This window comes from Leopardus geoffroyi, chromosome B2 (assembly GCF_018350155.1).
Source record: "Leopardus geoffroyi isolate Oge1 chromosome B2, O.geoffroyi_Oge1_pat1.0, whole genome shotgun sequence".
NCBI classification, from domain to species: Eukaryota; Metazoa; Chordata; class Mammalia; order Carnivora; family Felidae; genus Leopardus; species Leopardus geoffroyi.
The window spans coordinates 3,378,804-3,396,011 of record NC_059332.1 but is presented as its reverse complement, the minus strand read 5'-3'; the positions used below and the strand labels follow the sequence as shown (position 1 = coordinate 3,396,011).

General features: G+C 43.8%; 1 protein-coding gene, 1 long non-coding RNA gene and 1 pseudogene across 2 annotated transcripts; 1 reads left to right on the top strand and 2 right to left on the bottom strand.

Annotated features, from left to right (window-relative positions):
* Positions 1-143: 143 nt before the first annotated feature.
* Positions 144-2,826, bottom strand: LOC123609527. Its single transcript, XR_006717800.1, has 2 exons — positions 2,639-2,826; positions 144-416 (listed from the first exon to the last, which is right to left on the bottom strand). It is a non-coding gene; the product is annotated as an uncharacterized LOC123609527 (long non-coding RNA).
* Positions 2,827-7,767: 4,941 nt separating this feature from the next.
* Positions 7,768-8,871, top strand: LOC123609431 (vomeronasal type-1 receptor 4-like). The gene has a single exon (XM_045500494.1). It carries the CDS (start codon positions 7,879-7,881, stop codon positions 8,869-8,871), a length of 993 nt encoding a protein of 330 aa, XP_045356450.1. The 5' UTR covers positions 7,768-7,878.
* A 4,112-nt stretch (positions 8,872-12,983) lies between these two features.
* Positions 12,984-13,828, bottom strand: LOC123609465 (annotated as a pseudogene).
* Between the last annotated feature and the right edge of the window lie 3,380 nt (positions 13,829-17,208).

Below are 17,208 nucleotides of genomic sequence, written 5' to 3'. Positions count from 1 at the left end.
AATTGTAAACAAAATATTGGCAAACAGAACCCAACAATACATAAAAAGGATAATATATTATGCTCCAGTGTAATTTATTCCCCAGATACAAGAAGGGATTAACATTCAATAAACCGAGGAAAATAATGAATCTCATAAAGACATCAAAGGACAAAGAAAACATGCATTCGTTTTAGTAGAGCCATAAACACACTTGACAAAAATCAACACCCAGTCATGAAAAATATAAATAAAACTTCTCAGGGAAATTATAAAGGAAAGCAAGTTTCTTAAATTGATAGACATTAGCTACAGGAAAACCACAGTTAACGTCATATTCAATATGGAAATTTTAAATGCTTATCTCCGAGGTTAGGAATGAGGCAGATGTTTATTATCATCATTTCCCCTCAGCATTGTTCTGGAGACTCTAGACCCTGTGAGAAGGTAAAAACAAAACAAAAAACAAAAACAAACAAACAAAAAAAAAAAAACAATGAAGAGAAGAGAAAAGAAAAGAAAATGGAATAAGTAAAATTTTTTTTACTCACCATTAATAAAATTGTGTGTGTAGGAAACAGGAAAGAAGGAAAAAGAAGTGAAACTAGTAAGTTCAATAGATTGAAGGTCAATAGAAAAATAATTGCCTTCTACCTATTAGCAATACATAACTGAAAATTTTACCAAAAATTTAAACATCAAATATATAAGAGAAAACAAGCAAATCACTTATGCTATTTCTCCACTGAAAACTATGAAACATTGATACATTAAAGCTACATAAATAAATAAGAATCCTACGTTCGTGGAAAGTAAAACTCAATATGTTTAAGGTGTCAATTCTCCCAAAATTTTTAAAAATTTTTAAGTTTATTTATTTATTTTGAGAAGGGGGGGTGGGGCAGAGAGAGAGAGGGAGGGAGAGAATCCCAAGCAGGCAGGGTAGAGTCTGGCGCAGGGCTCAGTCTTACGAACCATGAGATCATGCCCTGAGCCAAAATCAAGAGTTGGACACTTAACCAACTGAGCCACCCAGGCACCCTCTCCCCATAATCACTCTTTAAGTTGCAGTGCAATTTGGATTAATATTCCAAAATGTGTGTGTGTGTGTGTGTGTGTATAAACTTGTATGCTTAAGTTTATGTGAAAATATAAAGGACCTACTAGAATGAGAAAACTGATCAAGAGAACAAGAAACTAAGCCCAGACTACATATTTATAATAATCTGATTTATTATAAGGGCAACACTTCATTGCAGTGGGTCAAAAATGGACTTTAAGTGAATTATGTTGGGTTTCTGAAATATCCACATGGAAAAATGCACCTGACCTCCTAACCTACATAACCCAAACAGAGATGGAATAAAGATTTTAATATGTAGAATAATAAAGCTTTTAGAAGAAAGTGTAAGAGAATATCTTTATGACGACAGAGTAGACAGATATTTTTTTTTAAAGAACAGGATGTCAAACAGGCTAACCCTAAAAAGAATTATAATTTGGACAATATTAAAATTAGGATTTTCTATCCATCAATAGTCATCATTAAGAAGCTGAGTAGAGATACCACAGATTGGGACAAGATATGCACAATACACATAACTGACAAAAGATTCAAATATATGCAGACTCTTAGACGTCAATAAAGAAAAATAAACAACCCAATAAAAATGGGCAAAGGCTTGAACAGCCACCTCCACTAAATGGTATTCAATGTCCAGTAAACGTATGAAAAGGTGCACAACATCATGAATCCTGAAGGAACCGCAAATCAAAACTACAATGAATTATATCACTGCACACACACCCGAAGGCATGAAACTAAAACATCAACAAGACAAAGTGTTGGCATACATATTTTGTTCATTAGATTTATGAACTTTTAAAAACATTCTAATAGTATTGAATTGAAGAGGGAAACGCAAACAGAACTTGAAAACCGCTGCCCTAACCTACCACTCATTCTTACTCATCTTATGAGAGACCCCTGAAGACACTACTGAGCTTGTTGATTATCTGGATGCTGGCAAGTCCCTTGTGGAACCACCTAATGAAGGCAGTGAAGACTCGTCAAGAAAGAAGGAAAGCAAGCAAGCGAGCGAGAACCCCAGCCAGAATGGAAAGGAGGCAGGAGCAAAGAAAATCCCATTAAATACAACTTGAATCCCATAAGCTCTTGAACCCAAGACCTCTCACTTTAACAGATAAATCGAACAACAAAGCTACACTATCTTCAATGTTATTTGAAATACATAATATAGGAAACATTTAATGATATTAATTATATACATCTTTATGAGAAACTGCATCGATTTGAGAAAGGAAAGATCTTTTCTGGCCCAAACCAGGGAGAACTCCTTGACACAAGGCGTAGGCAGAGGAGACCGCCCCTTATGGAAATCGCCAGTATCAGACACATTATCCCTGTTCTAATTCCTTTTTTTTTTTTTTTTTTCTTTCCCCCAGTGTTTCTTGGCTCCGTAACTACAAAAAAAGCTGTTCTAAGCTCTGCTATTCGAGATAACCCAGACCTTCCCACTCTACCTGGCTCAATCCAACGAACACGGTGGGGTCTGCATCCCATGTACAGGGTTAGAAGGGGGGGTGTGGAGAAGGGAGGCCACGTGGGCACAACAGACAAGAAAGACCTTCAGCTCACCTGGGGCTCCCGGCGCAGGAGTGGGCGTGGCCGGGGGCCAAAGCCTGGGGGCCAAGCCAACTGCGCCCCCGGGACTCACCAGCGGGGGGCGGGGCGACAGACGTAAACATGCGCAGAAGGGGCGAACACAGGCCTTTTGAGTTACACGTTTGTACTTGTATGTTCCATTTGTATGAAGAAATTCCAGGTGGGCCCAGGGGATAAAGGTGAAAGGTTGACGTTAGTGGGGGAAGGGGTAGCTTGGGACTGGGGTGGGGAAGGATTATTTTATTTCTTTATAGATGCAGCTTTAAACCCTAGCAAATGCATTGCTTATTCAAACGTACAAAACAAAGTTGTGGAAGGGTAGATATATAGATGACGGATTATTGACCTTTAGAGTTTTTTTTCCCACTCAGTATAGTACCCTTGAGATCTATCTAAATTGTTGCATGCATCAATAGTTAATTAATTTTTTTTTTTAATTTTTTTTTCAACGTTTATTTATTTTTGGGACAGAGAGAGACAGAGCATGAACGGGGGAGGGGCAGAGAGAGAGGGAGACACAGAATCGGAAACAGGCTCCAGGCTCTGAGCCATCAGCCCAGAGCCTGACGCGGGGCTCGAACTCACGGACCGCGAGATCGTGACCTGGCTGAAGTCGGACGCTTAACCGACTGCGCCACCCAGGCGCCCCAGTTAATTAATTTTTTTAAAGAGTTTTAAAAAAGGAATCTCTACACCCAGCACGGGGGTCTCGAAGCTACAACCCCAAGATCAAGAGTCCCACGCTCCACCGAGTGAGCCAGCCACGGGCTGCAGGTAATTAATTTTATTGCTGAATACTATTGTATAGTATGGATGTACCTCATTTTGTGTAACTATTCACCCATTGAGGCGCATTCCGGTTGTTTCCAGGTTGTTTCCAGCTTTTCGCCATTCGAAGGCAAACTGGCTGTGAACATTTGTGTACGAGCGTTTGTGCATGTACATTTTCATTTTTCTGACATATCTTAATGTGTATTTCTCTGGAAACTGGTGATGTTGCACATCTTGTCACATGCTAGCTTTCCATCTGTCCTCTTCATTGAAATATTTCATGCCTTTTGCACATTTTATAATTGGATTGCTCATCTTTCCCCTTTTGAGTTTTGAGTGTTATTTCTACATTCTAGAACAATCCTTTGTTTGATACACACTTCGTAAATATTTCTCCCAGTCTAAGGCATGTCTTTCCATCTTCTCAGCAGAGTCTTTCACAGAGCAAAAGTCTTTATTTTTTAAAAAATTTATTTATTTACTTAGAAAGGTGGGGGGAGGGACAGAGAGAGAGAGAGAGAGAGAGAGAGAGAATCTGAAGCAGGCTCCACACTGTCCGTGTGCATGGAGCCTGATGCAAGGCTCAAACTTACAAACCATGAGTTTATGACCTCAGCTGAATCTAGAGTCCAACACTTAGCTGACTGAGCCACCCAGGCACCCCTCTTTATTTTTGTTATAGTCTCTATTAAGCCCATCCTGAAGATGTTCTCTTCTTAAGCCTTCATTTTCCAGGGCGCCTGGGTGGCTCAGTCAGTTAAGCATCTGACTCCAGTGGAACTATGGCAGGAGTTAAGAGCTTGTGCTCTTGTGTTAGAGTCCTGGGTTCAATCCTTGGTTCAGCTACTTACTATCTATGGGTGTTGGAGAAAGAGAATTAGCAACAAAATCTCCAGCCAACCACAAGACTTCTCAATAAAAAGTAAAAGGGAAGGAAAACAATTTTATTATTGAGAAAGCAGGAAACCATAATGTGCTGTGCACCACAGACAATCCACTAAAGAGACTGCAGGAACAGAAAACAAAAGCTACTCGCAAATTAAGCAGGGTCGGGTCTGGTTAGTACTTGGATGGGAGAAAACAAAAGCTCACTTTTTATAGAGCCAAGCAGGTGCAACCCATCACATACATCTTATCTCAAGATAAGTGATAGCTTGCCCTCCAGTGAGAAGTCTGGCCAGCACCGTTTGTCACACGTAGTGCGTCCTAAAGTCACCTGGTGATTTGGATGATGCTGTGTAAATTAATTGGCTTCATCTGAAGAGAAAATAAATAAATTTCTCAATTCTGATGACACGGTGTAGTTTTGCAATTTGGGATAAGGTCCTCCCAGAAGTTGGGCTCCTAATGTCCCGTAGCAACTGGGTGACAAGGGCACTGTCTTCTTTCAGGCTTATGTTTCAAAAGGTGGCTCACAGGTCCTTGACAAAAACATTCTTGGGTTGCAAAACTGGTAAGCTTTTTATTTAGCTTTTTAAAAAATTTACATACATCTCAAAGGGGCTGAGGAAAAATTTATAAGTTTTTTTTTTTTAAGAAAACACTCTTAAGAGAAGGGAAGGTGGGGTCTCTCTTTTGCACCAGCAAAAATTATTATTTTTTCTTTTGCCCTTAGAAGTCTCAGTGGGCAACGTATGCAGTCTTTTTTGTGTGTGACATTTTTAAAGTTTATTTATGTATTTTGAGAGAGAGAGAGAGAGATCAGGGGAGGAGCAGAGAGAGAGGGAGAGAGAGAGTTCCAAGAAGGCTCCTTTGCTATCAGCAAGGAGCCAGATGCGGGGCTCAATCCCACAAACTGGGAGATCATGACCTGAGCGGAAATCAAGAGTCCGACGCTTAACTGACTGAGCCGTCCAGGTGCCCCGCAACTTATGCAATCTATGTGTGCCTGCGTGTCCTCATTCAAAATTGGGGACGAAAATAGTGCTTATCTCAAAAGGCTTTTTATCACATGTACATCACATGTTACATAAGTATTTTTAGCAGGTTCCTGGTACACCTATAGGTAATGTGAAAGGAGAGAATATTCAATGACGCTTGTTCAAGGCGCTAAGGCAGACTATTCAGGACCACGGTGGGAGGTACAGGGAAACACTGCTGTGGGATCTTACAATGATGGGGAAACACCGGGCTTAATTCGGAATACTGCTTCGCCCCTGGGCGCCGGCTTGCGGGGGGCACCTCTTAGCAGCCACCAGGGTGGCCGTTGCAGTGGCTGTTGGCGAAATCCCACTTCTTCGTTGCCGGGTTGCCGGGTGGTGAGGTGGGGGCCCGAGGCACTCCCCTGCAATGGGACCCGAGGGGTCTGTAGCCGAAAGCGCTGATCTCATCTGTTAGTTAGTTGAGAACGCCAGCCGACAGGGATGCGCCTCCTTGGCTCAGCGGGTAGGTGTTAGATCCAGAAGGGGCTCTACGCACCTGTCTGAAGGGAAAAGGTGTCTGGGAAAATGGTTTCCTTCGACATTTCCCAAAACGAATCTGGGAGGACACCGTCCCTCCCTCCTCTGCCAGGGTTCGGTCGGAAACGAAGAGAAGCGGCTGATTGGGTGACACAGACACCGGTCCCAACTCTGATTCAGAGTTGGAAATTGGGGGAAGATGAAAAGAAGGCTGCAAACTTGGGAGACTCTGGGTCGAGAGAAGCAAAACCAAACGGGAACCTCTTTGATGAGGACACGGCGGGGCACTGAGCTGTGCTGAGTGCAGTCACTGTAACAGATTCCAGGGCTTTGACTAAACAGTGAATCCGTTCTGACTCCAGAAGGTTGGCTCAGGCTGCTGTTCCTGCCGTCAGGCGGGCCGTTCGTTTCATGAGGTGCGAGGCAGTTGGGATCCTGTCACGCTTTCTCCGACAACGTGGCGCAGGCCTTGGTCTCCCCGCGTGTCCGTGGGGGGGAGGACGCGGGGGCCCAGAGGCCACGACCGACGTCCCCGGGTCATGAGGCCTCCTGGTGCCAAACCCGGACACAAGCCTAAGTTCATGCAGCTCGTGCTGCCAGACGCCTTCCGGGCCACGGTCGTCCGAGCCCTTAAGGACTGGGAGCGTAGGGAGCGGGGTGAAGGCCTGTGGGCCGCCTTTCCAAGCACACAGGGCCTGTGCAAGCCCCGCGGTTCAGTCAGACCTCCCGGTTTATGTTGTCTGGGGAAGCTGTCAGCAGTGTTCTAGCCACTTCTGGGCGAAAAGGGAGGTGGGAGAGGTTGGGGGCGAGAGCGTGCATTTTCACCCAGGCGCGAAGGGGGCCGGCGGGCTGGGACTGACAGCAGGCGCCTCAGTTCCCTTGTTAACCAGGGCGGGAGGACAGCCGCGGGACAGCTGACCGCTCAATTCCCTGCAAACGCGGATTCCCCCAGGGCTCTGGAGCGAGTGTGACCGGCGCCATCACCCTTCGTGGCTGTGCTTCGTCTTTTCCTACCCAAGCGGCCCCAGCCCACTTGGCTACCCTGCCCGCCCCTGGGAGTCCCTACTTCCTAAACCGCCCCTGTCTCAGGACAGCACCCAGTTCCTCGTTAGCTGGCTTCTCCTAACCACCCCCTCCCGGGCGCCGGTAACACGCCCTGAAGGGACCCAGGCCTCCCCTGGGGTCTCCTCCGTGTCCTCAGCGGCACTCAGACCTCCTGTGCAGACCCCTGCCCCCCTGCCGGGCAGCATTCCAAGGTCCCCCCAACCCCCCAACCCCCGGGCCCTGCCCAGACTGCATCAGGTCCCATCAGAGCTCGTCCAGCCCACGGACCATGTCTGCACGTCTCTGGCTGATCCGGCTTTAAAAGTTGGGGTCCCATCTCCAAAGGCTACGCCGTCTGATTTGATGTTGAAACTAGGAAAACCCGGTGAAAACTTGCAAGCAGTGAAGTCACAGACTCAGTTTGGGCTTTCAAAGACAACTCTGGAAGGATTCAGGGCTGTGTATCAGAGCTATAACGATTGGCATCGGGAGGCACGCCAGGAAATTGTTATCCTCGTCAGAATGAGATCCGTCATGCCTGCTGAACCCAAGGGGTTCAGATGAGACAGGCTGAATGTGGGAGCTAGAAAAGACTGATGCAACGGGAGGTTTTCAGGCTCTCGTGAGGGGACGTGGGGCGGTGAGCAAGACCCAGATTTCCTGGGGGTGGCTGATGGCGATGTCACGCGAAGAACTGGAAAGCACAGGGGGACGTCCGGTTGGGGGAAATTTTAGTTCCGCTCAGCACACGCTGGGATCGAACGTATCGGGGACACATAAACTCCGGAGCACGTAGTTTGTCTTCGCCGGTGTGGAGCCAGACAACAAAATCCGGATTGCCACTTGAGATTTTGTATTCTGATTCTCAGGATCGCATCCGAAGCCACATAGAATGACCCGCCGAGAGCACTCACGGGGAAAGGAAGAGAGTTCTTTGGACAGAAATCTGCTCTGTCACATACAACGTGACTGTCCTCTGCGCACCGGAGGAGCCCTCTGATGTGCATTTTTCTTCGCGGATCCACCTGGGCCCACAGCTTTCTTCGAAAGGCTCTTGCTGGATGCAAATTTCTCTGCCCTGGAAGCAAAAACATGGTTTTGAACCATCTCCGGGCAACCATTTTTCTCCTTCTCACCGGACCCGGCATCGTGGGGAACATCTCTGTGTTTGTGAAGTATACGTGCGCTTTCTTTTCGGGCACTGCGACGAAATCTGTACACCTTCTTAGCATCCACTTGGCTTTTACAAATACCGTGATACTTTTGTCCAAGGTAACGCTGAAAACAGTAGCGATGTTTGGTGTGAGAAACGTCCTGGGCGACACGGGCTGTAAAGCGTTTGTGTTTCTGGAGAGGGTGGCCCGGGGCCTTTCGATCTCCACCAGCAGCTTCCTCGCCGTGGTCCAGGCCACCACCATCAGCCCCAGAGCCCCCGTGCCCGCCGGCCTCAAGCCCGCATCCACACGGCACATCCTTCCCTTCTGCCTCTTCTTCTGGGTCCTCAACTCCTTGGTCAGCACGAACTTACTCTACTACGTCAGAAACACGAGCAGCCTAAACAGGTCACAAGCCAGCCATGGAAATAGCTGCTCGTACGTCCTCCCAAGAAGCCAGATCGTGAAGTGGACGTTTCCCATCCTCATGGCCCTGCGGGATTTCTTGTGTCTGAGTCTCATGGGCTGGGCCAGCACCTATCTGGTGCTTCTTCTCCACAAGCACCACAGGCAAGTCCTCTACCTTCAGAGATCCAAGATCCTCCACCAGACCCCCCCCGAGAGAAGAGCCGCTCTCAGTGTTCTCCTTCTGATGCTTTGTTTTCTTTTATTTTATTGGACAGATTCTATTCTTTCTCTGGGCTTAAATTTCTCCTTAGAGAATGCTTCTTTCGTATTAAGTATTCAAGAATTTCTAACTCTTGGCTATGCAATTCTCAGCCCGTTTGTGCTGATTCACAGAGATGGACATCTGGGTGGATGTTGGCATACTCAATAAATCCTGAAAAATGCCTGGTTTTTCACAGATCCCTTGGGTAGCAAGTCTGAAAGAAGACATGTTATGGCTGAGCATTAAAAAAAAAAAAAAAATGAAGCCTGGCTTAAACAAATTAAAGTATCGGATTATACAATAAAGCTGGTGACTAGTAGCCATGAGCTGACAAGGAAGGAGATTATAATAACCTCTGGGGACTCAGCCTTCTTCTCACGTCCATCCTGCCACCCTCGGGAAGAGTTAGCCAATTCCACTTTCTTTCTTATAAGATGTCTCTTTAACTATCATGCTTCCTGTAGGAAGGAGAAGAATCTGTCAAATTCCATCAAAAAGCTGGTGTACTTACTCTTTGACTTATAAGCTTAACTTCTAGGAGGATCAAGCAGATAAATATTGCTCGTAGGACATTTGTAGCCTAAAAACTATTACAAACTGCAGCAATTTTTTAAACACATCAACTAAAATATCTAGCCAAAAAGGGCTGTTTTGCTGGCTATGTGAAAATATCCTAGAGGATCCAGCCATACAAAGGAATTTTTGTTGAGCTTGTGAAAGAACAGGTGAGTTCAAAATGTATTGTTATGGAATAATATTCAAAGTGTATTTGTAATTAATAAAAGATAGTAATTCAAGAGCAATAGTATTAAAAAATGGACTGTAATATTTTTACTCGCCCTTATCTCCATCTTTTACAAGAGTTCAAAAGACACTTAAAAGAGTGTTACCTGGTTTCAGAGAAACTGGGTAAGTGAAGCAAAAACTGGAACTTCCTTTTACATCTTTCTGTATTTTCTGAGTTGTTAAATCTTTGAGTATGTGTTTTTAAAAAATGAATTAAAATTTGTTTTGAAAATAATTTGTGACTTGTTGTAAGACACATTTGTTAGTGCCCTCACACTGCCACAATAAAACCAGCCTCATCCTAGTATGCCATGAAAGAGTCACAAAATAATGTGGTTCTATATTAATTTACATAGGAAATCAATAAGATACCACATATCTATTTGTAGATTTTTTTTTTTTTTTTAAATTAAAACAAAGGAAGTGTCTTGAAAGTTACCAGGGTTAAATGACAGATTACCCACTGGAAAGCAGCGATTCTTAAATGACAGTGGATTTCTTAGAAGAAACCGTGCACCTGAGACAAAACTTCATTGATCATGTCACCCTACTAAACTCCTTCTCTAACTGGCGATCCCCAGTGAGACTTTGGAGCTCTGGGAATTATCGTCAGTTGAGAGCCAATGATCATGAATCTCTGAAAAGATGATTATATCCCTCATCTACTACACAGTTACCATAGCATATGACTGAATGTTCCTTTCGGGATGGCCGGCAGGAAGATTATCAGTGTATTTCTTTGGCAATGTAGTAGGGTTTCTTCTTGGGGATCTGTCTCTCCCATCAGTAGAGGTGCCATGGGTGACTGAACTGGTTCCAGTCTGGGAATGGTTAAGGATCCATGACCATTCATGATGTGCAAGGGATTCAAGTCAGATTTGTACTCACAAGGCCTGGAGTTTTTCTCCTTTTTCAGATCAAGAAAGACTTGAGTCGACCTCTTATATACATCGGTTCTAGAGAACCATAATCAACTAGTCAATGGCAAAGATCTCTGTGAGTCAGACTATTTGATTAATGTCCATACCTGTCATTCTGCATTCAAATTATTCACACTATATTTAGGCATTTCGGTTCAATGACAGTAACTTCTGATGTAATTTCTTATTTGTAGGGAAGAACTTCAACACAGCTCTTCTAGGATGCTGGAGCTATACTCATGATTATTTGTCACAGCTCTACTGAAAGGCATATTCTCTGGAACCCTCCTGGTTTGGATGAGCAGATCTTACATAATGAATACTTTAGAATCCCAATAATCTCAAATCTTGGGTTAACTTCCTCTACAGCATACTAAGAAGTTCTTGGCATTTCAGCTTCATTTAGTGTGGGCCACGTTTGGGTTCATCTTTCAGTCATCCAAGCTTTCAAACTGTTTGAGCCATTCCTAGCCACTTAGGCTAAAATACTGAATTCATAATTTCTGCTGAGTGAGTCTATCTCAATACATTTGGCTTTATCCATCTTTACACTCTTTTCACCTTGATCCTACACCCTTCAGATCCATTTCCATATACCTATCTCCAGCTTGGGCCACAAATTATCTTGGGACTGTTTCCAAAATACAGATTAAATGTTTTCTGAAATACGTGTGGCTTTGCCCTAAAACCTATCTTGCTCTAAAATCTATTCCAAGATTTTCATTGCTCCGTATAGGATTTTGGACTGCCACAGTCATGTTCACCATATTTGGATCATCTCTACCATCAGCCCCTAATGGAAAATCTGACCCTTCGTGTCATACCAAATTTAATGAAGGCTATATAGGTAGTTATGAATTTACAATAAATATGGGGGATAACAGCATATTCAAAGACACTGTGGAAATGGGTAAAATTGAGATGTGAAAACTTCTATTACACAAATGTGCTTCTTTCTTGAGAAAATAAATCGAAAGAAATAAAAAGAGAGGAGTGAAAACTAGATAGTTAACAAGAGACTTAGATATTAAAAAAATTTTTTTTTCAACGTTTTTTTTTTTTTTATTTTTGGGACAGAGAGAGACAGAGCATGAACGGGGGAGGGGCAGACAGAGAGGGAGACACAGAATCGGAAACAGGCTCCAGACTCTGAGCCATCAGCCCAGAGCCTGACGCGGGGCTCGAACTCACGGACCGCGAGATTGTGACCTGGCTGAAGTCGGACGCTTAACCGACTGCGCCACCCAGGTGCCCCGAGACTTAGATATTTTAAAAGAACACAGTATAAGATCTTATTTCTTGTCTACTTATTTTCTTTTTTTAAAAAAAAAAATGTTTATTTTGAGAAAGAGTGTGATCAGGGGAGGAGCAGAGAGAGAGGGAAGGCGAGAGAGAGAGAATCCCAAGCAGGCTCCACACTGTCAGTGTGGAGCCCAATGCAGGGCTTGATCTCACAATTGAGTGAGATCGTGACCTGAGTCAAAAGAGTCAGACGCTTAACCAACTGAGCCACCCAAGCACCCCTTTTATTTATTTATTTTCATCCGTCTTATTTCCTTGAAGGAATAAAGTAAAAGTTCATAATTATTGAATACATGTATAAATGAATGAATGTCCAATTATCAAATAAGTAGTGTAGCAAGTAAGTGCGAAGAATGATTCTTATCCATGATGCTCAATAGAGCAAACGTAAGGAAATGCAACTAATGTGCAAGCATGAACAGAGGAGAAGAAAATAGTCAGATACCAAACTGAAAGAAGGATTTTGGAAAGTGAGAAAAGTTTTAAATGAGAGCTATGGGCCACTTTGGCTAGATTGCCAAGAACAAATATTTAAGTATCCGTGACAGCTTAAAAACTAATATTTCACAACTGGCTCAACTGATTGACCCACCATAACAAACCACTGTTCATTTCCCCACTTTTTGTCCATACTGGACATATCAAGAGTGTCACATATGGTGATGATTCTTTCTCCAGAAGGGGAAATGAAATACCTACTTGAATGACTTTCAGTCAAGAAAACACCACATCCATGTAGTCTGGTATATTAGTATTCTATTGGTGCATAACAAATGAACACACATTTAATGACTTAAAGTAACACAAATGTATTACCTCATAGTTTCAGAGGGTCAGGAATATGGCCTAGCTGCCTCTTCTGATTAGTGTCTCACCAGACACAATTCACAATGTCAGCTAAGGTTGCGGTCTCATCTGAGGTCTTCCTAGCTCGCTTGATGGCTGACAAACCTCAGTTCCCTGTTGTTTTAGAACGCAGACCCTCAGTTCCTAGAGGACACCCCCTGCCACGTGACCCTCTTCATAAGCAGTTCACATCATATCTGTTTACTTCTTCAAAGCTAGCAGGAGAGCCTCTCCTACTATGTCTCTTTTGGATCCTCTTCCAAAAGGCTCACCTGATTAGGTCAGACTCACCCAGGATAATCTGTCCCTCTCTCTTTTGTTGTTGTTGTTTAGTTTTTATTTTGTAATCATAAACGTAGCTCTGCAATCCAGCTAGACTTGGAGGGGAATCAGGAAACTAGGGGACCCATAGAACTGCAGCCAGAGCACAAAGATTGTAGGATGTTTTGAGCAGATGGGGGTGAAGGACTGCTCCCCTGAGCGACAGAAGGAACAGTCTGGCAGTTTAGATGTAACGCGAGTCAAATGCACTAGATTTGTCCGCAGTCGGCAACGGTGATCTTGCTGCTCTTGCCAATGCTGGACCCAAAGTGTTCCCTGGCTTCCACAACATTCGTGCCCTCTTTCGTCTTGCCAAAGACCACCTGCTCACCATCACACTCAGTGCTGGCAGCGCAGACGAAACCTGGGAACCATTCGTGTTGGGTCCAGCGGACCATGGATGAGATGCCAGGATCCCTATGCTTCAGGATGACATTCTCATCAAGTTTCTCCCCATAAGTGGGCTTGCTGCCAGTGCCATTATAGCGTGTGAAGTCACCACCTTGGCACATTAATCCCCAATTAATCCTATGAAAGCAGGAAACTTTATGACCAAGTCCATTCTCCCCAGTGCACAGAACACAACAATTTTCCATTGTCTTTGGAACTTTGTCTGTAAACAGCTCGAAGGAGATATGGCCAAATGGCTTGCTATCTGGGGTGATGTTGAAGAACACAGTGGAGTTGACCATGGGCTGGGCCACACAGATGGCTCCAAGGTGGTAGCATCTGCAAGGCTTGATCTCTCGTTTTTTATTATTAACTCAAAGCCAATTGATTAGGGACCTTAACTACATCTGAAAAAATCACTTCCATTTTGTCATATAATATAATTCAATCATGGTAGTGTAGGAGCCAAGGCCAGGTTGTCCCAAAATGTACCACAATGGCAGACTGATTATTTTGAATTAAAGCTATTAGAGAAACAGACAGTGCATAGGCCTCAGACCTTCTGCTCTCTCCCTGAAAGCAGGAAATAAATCTTTCACATGAAAGATACCCACCATATACTAAGAAGTAAAAAGAAATTCTTGTCACCAGAGATGGAAAATTTAAGAGTGGAGAAAGCTGTAGAAACGGCAGAGAAAGCTGTTATGTTTTTACTAATCTACTATCTCAGCCCAAATTCCACTTAGAATTCCTTACTAAGTAAAGTTCCCAAACATCTGTTTTCTTTATCCTGTCAATTACTCAAAAATGTATTATTTCTTTGTCTAAAAAGTATAAACACTGCCTGCCTTGGTCATTTCTTTAGGTCTTAATTTTATTATTGGTAGTCCAGGCACATGTAATAACTGTGGTTGGTTTCTCCTATTAATCTGTCTCACGTCAACTTAACTCTTAAGCCAGCTGGAAGACCTTGAAGGGTAGAGGAAGAATTTTTCCTTCCCCACAGTAGTGAAATCCCACCATATCCAGAGGTCTTGCCCATATTCTAGGAAAGAGGATTACACCAGGTCTGCACACCAGAGAGAAAAGAATCATGGGACTCATCACAGAATCCTGCCCATCTCCCCTTCCACTAGTTTACTGTTTTCAAATTAAATAATCTAAATCTCAAAATTTATTTTGGTAGCAGTGCCAGAAACACGAGAGATACAGAAGAGGGGCTGGTTGTACATTTTCCCACTGAAAGAAGTTAGTTGAGAGCATGGCTGGAAGGGAAGAAGAATGAGGGCCATCAGGCAGTGGATTGAAAAACTAATCTGTGCTGTTCAGTCAGGACAGTCAGTTCTCTGGGAGCAAGTAGAATGGAGAAATGGGAGACACTCCTGGCTTATGTCTGGTAATGTTTTACACTTTCGTCTAGGGGGTGGTTTTATAGACATGTACAGTTTGTAAAGATTCATTGGGCTATATAAGTAAGCTATATGTGGTTTTCTTTATGTATATATTTTTTAATTTTTTTTAACATTTATTTATTTTTGAGACAGAGAGAGACAGAGCATGAACGGGGGAGGGTCAGAGAGAGAGGGAGACACAGAATCGGAAACAGGCTCCAGGCTCTGAGCAGTCAGCACAGAGCCCGACGCGGGGCTCGAACCCACGGACAGTGAGATCGTGACCTGAGCCGAAGTCGGATGCTTAACTGACTGAGCCACCCAGGTGCCCCATTCTTTATGTATATTTTACCCCAGTGAAAATAAAACTTAAAATGCCTGGACTATGGAAATTCTTTCTGAGCATATTCATATGCCTGGAGACTATCGCTGCTGACTGAAGATGCTATGTATCACGTAAGTGTTTTTATCAAAATAACAAAATTCTGGGCGTGCCTGGGTGGCTCATTCCATCGAGCATCTAACTCTTGGTTTTGGCTCAGGTTGTGATCTCACGGTTTCATGACTTTGAGCCCCGGGTCTGGCTCTGTGCTGGCAGCACAAGAACCTGCTTGGGATTCTTTCTCCCTCTCTCTTTGCCTCTCCTCTGCTCACGCTTTCTCTCTCTCCCTCTCTCTTTTCCCCTCCCCTGCTCACACACACACACACACTCTCTCTCTCTCTCTCTCAAAATAAATACACTTAAAAATAATAAAATTCTGCTTCTCTTTAATGTTACTTTTTCTTGGGGCACCTGGGTGGCTCAGTTGGTTAAGCGTCCGACTTCGGCTCAGGTCAGATCTCATGGCTCGTGGAGTTCAAGCCCCGTGTAGGGCTCTGTGTTGACAGCTCAGAGCCTGGAGCCTGCTTCGGATTCTGTGTCTCCCTCTCTCTCTGTCCTTCCCCCACTTGCCCTCTGTCTCTTTCTCTCTCTCAAATATAAACATTTAAAGAATTTTTTAAAAAGTTACTTTTTCTTCAGTGCATTATAACCCATATCAGGCTGTTATAAAAACCTGAGTGGTAAAATTTAGCCAAGTTGCCAGTAAAATACACTAGATCTCAGAAACCCTTTATCTGAAAAATGGGGATGATACTAATGACATCATGACCTTTACAAAGGAAAACAGGAGGAATATACCAGAGCACATAGTTCACAGTCTGGTACCCCGTAATCACTCATTAATTTTATGGAAATGAATAAAGACCACTCCATGATTTACTAATTAGAACTCTGGACCCCGATTCTGACAATAAGCTGAAAGTTGAACCATTATCATCTCTAATTAAATGGATTCTTCCCAAATGTTGGGCAGGTCATTGAGAGGATGTGACTACTGGTTGACTTGTGAGCTGGACCCTGGCGATGGGAGCTCCTTACTCCTTCCCCTGTCTTTGGAATATGTGTTCTGTTTGCCTTCCCTGTTTCCAGAAGCTGCCTCAAGGACACAGCTTTGAGATAGTGATGTGGTGTTGCAGCCACCTAGACACTATATGTGACTGAACCCAGTTAGGACCTCTATATAAACTTTTAAGATTTGGCAGGCAGGTGCAGGGATCTTCTTGTCGTAGACCACTGAAGACAAGCCTAGTATGTAAATTCTCTTGCTAACTAGAACTGCTACCTACCAACCTGGAGTGGACTGCCTCTCTCTTCAGTCTCTCCCTGCCCTCCTCAGAGGGCCCTGTTTCAGATTATCCCCAGGAAGTTCTTGAGGTTGCCAACTAACACCAACACACGTGTTTGATTCCAGATGAACTGCTGTTTCCCTGAAACATGCATGAATTCTGCATACCTGACTTCATGGCAAACTAAACACAGGGTTAGCAGTGACTACCCTTGTCCCTTGTTCCCTGCCAGACCAGGGACAATTAAGGTAAAACTATGTGCCAGAGAGCAAAATGCACATGAAACTTGGAACAGATGAAATCAGTGTGAATAAAGAGGCTGGGACTTGTAATTAAGAGAAAGGACAGTTTTGTGACACCAAGTTCATTAATGGGAACACTCAATTCATTACTGCAAAGTATTTATTCTTTTCATACACTTTGAAGGGAGAGAGAAAGAGAGTGAGAGAGAACGTGAGCAAGGGAGGGGCAGAGAGAGAGGGAGAGAGAGAGAAAATCCCAAGCGGGCTCCGTGCTGTCAGCCTAGAGCCCAACGTGGGACTCCAACACACAGACTTCAAGATCATGATCTGAGCAGAAATCAAGAGGTGGATGCTTAACCGATTGAGCCACTCAGGTGCCTCCATTATTGCAAAGTATTAAAATTCTAAAGATATTCCTTAAGATATACATTTGGGAGATTTGAATTTTTCCATTGTTGCCTCTCACCTTTATCACCCACTTTCAGAAGCTATGTGGTAACACAGTAGGCTGGAGACAAGAGGAGACTGGGTACATTTCTTGAAGAATACCCAAAATGAAAATTAAGAAATACAAAGTGAAAGTAGGGATAGAAAGAAAACCACTTCCTTGGAGTTTTATGATGTTGTAGTCACTATGTG

Excerpts from the sequence above, each read along its gene's own strand:
- LOC123609431 (XM_045500494.1), top strand. The coding sequence starts at position 7,879 with ATGTGCATTTTTCTTCGCGGATCCACCTGGGCCCACAGCTTTCTTCGA.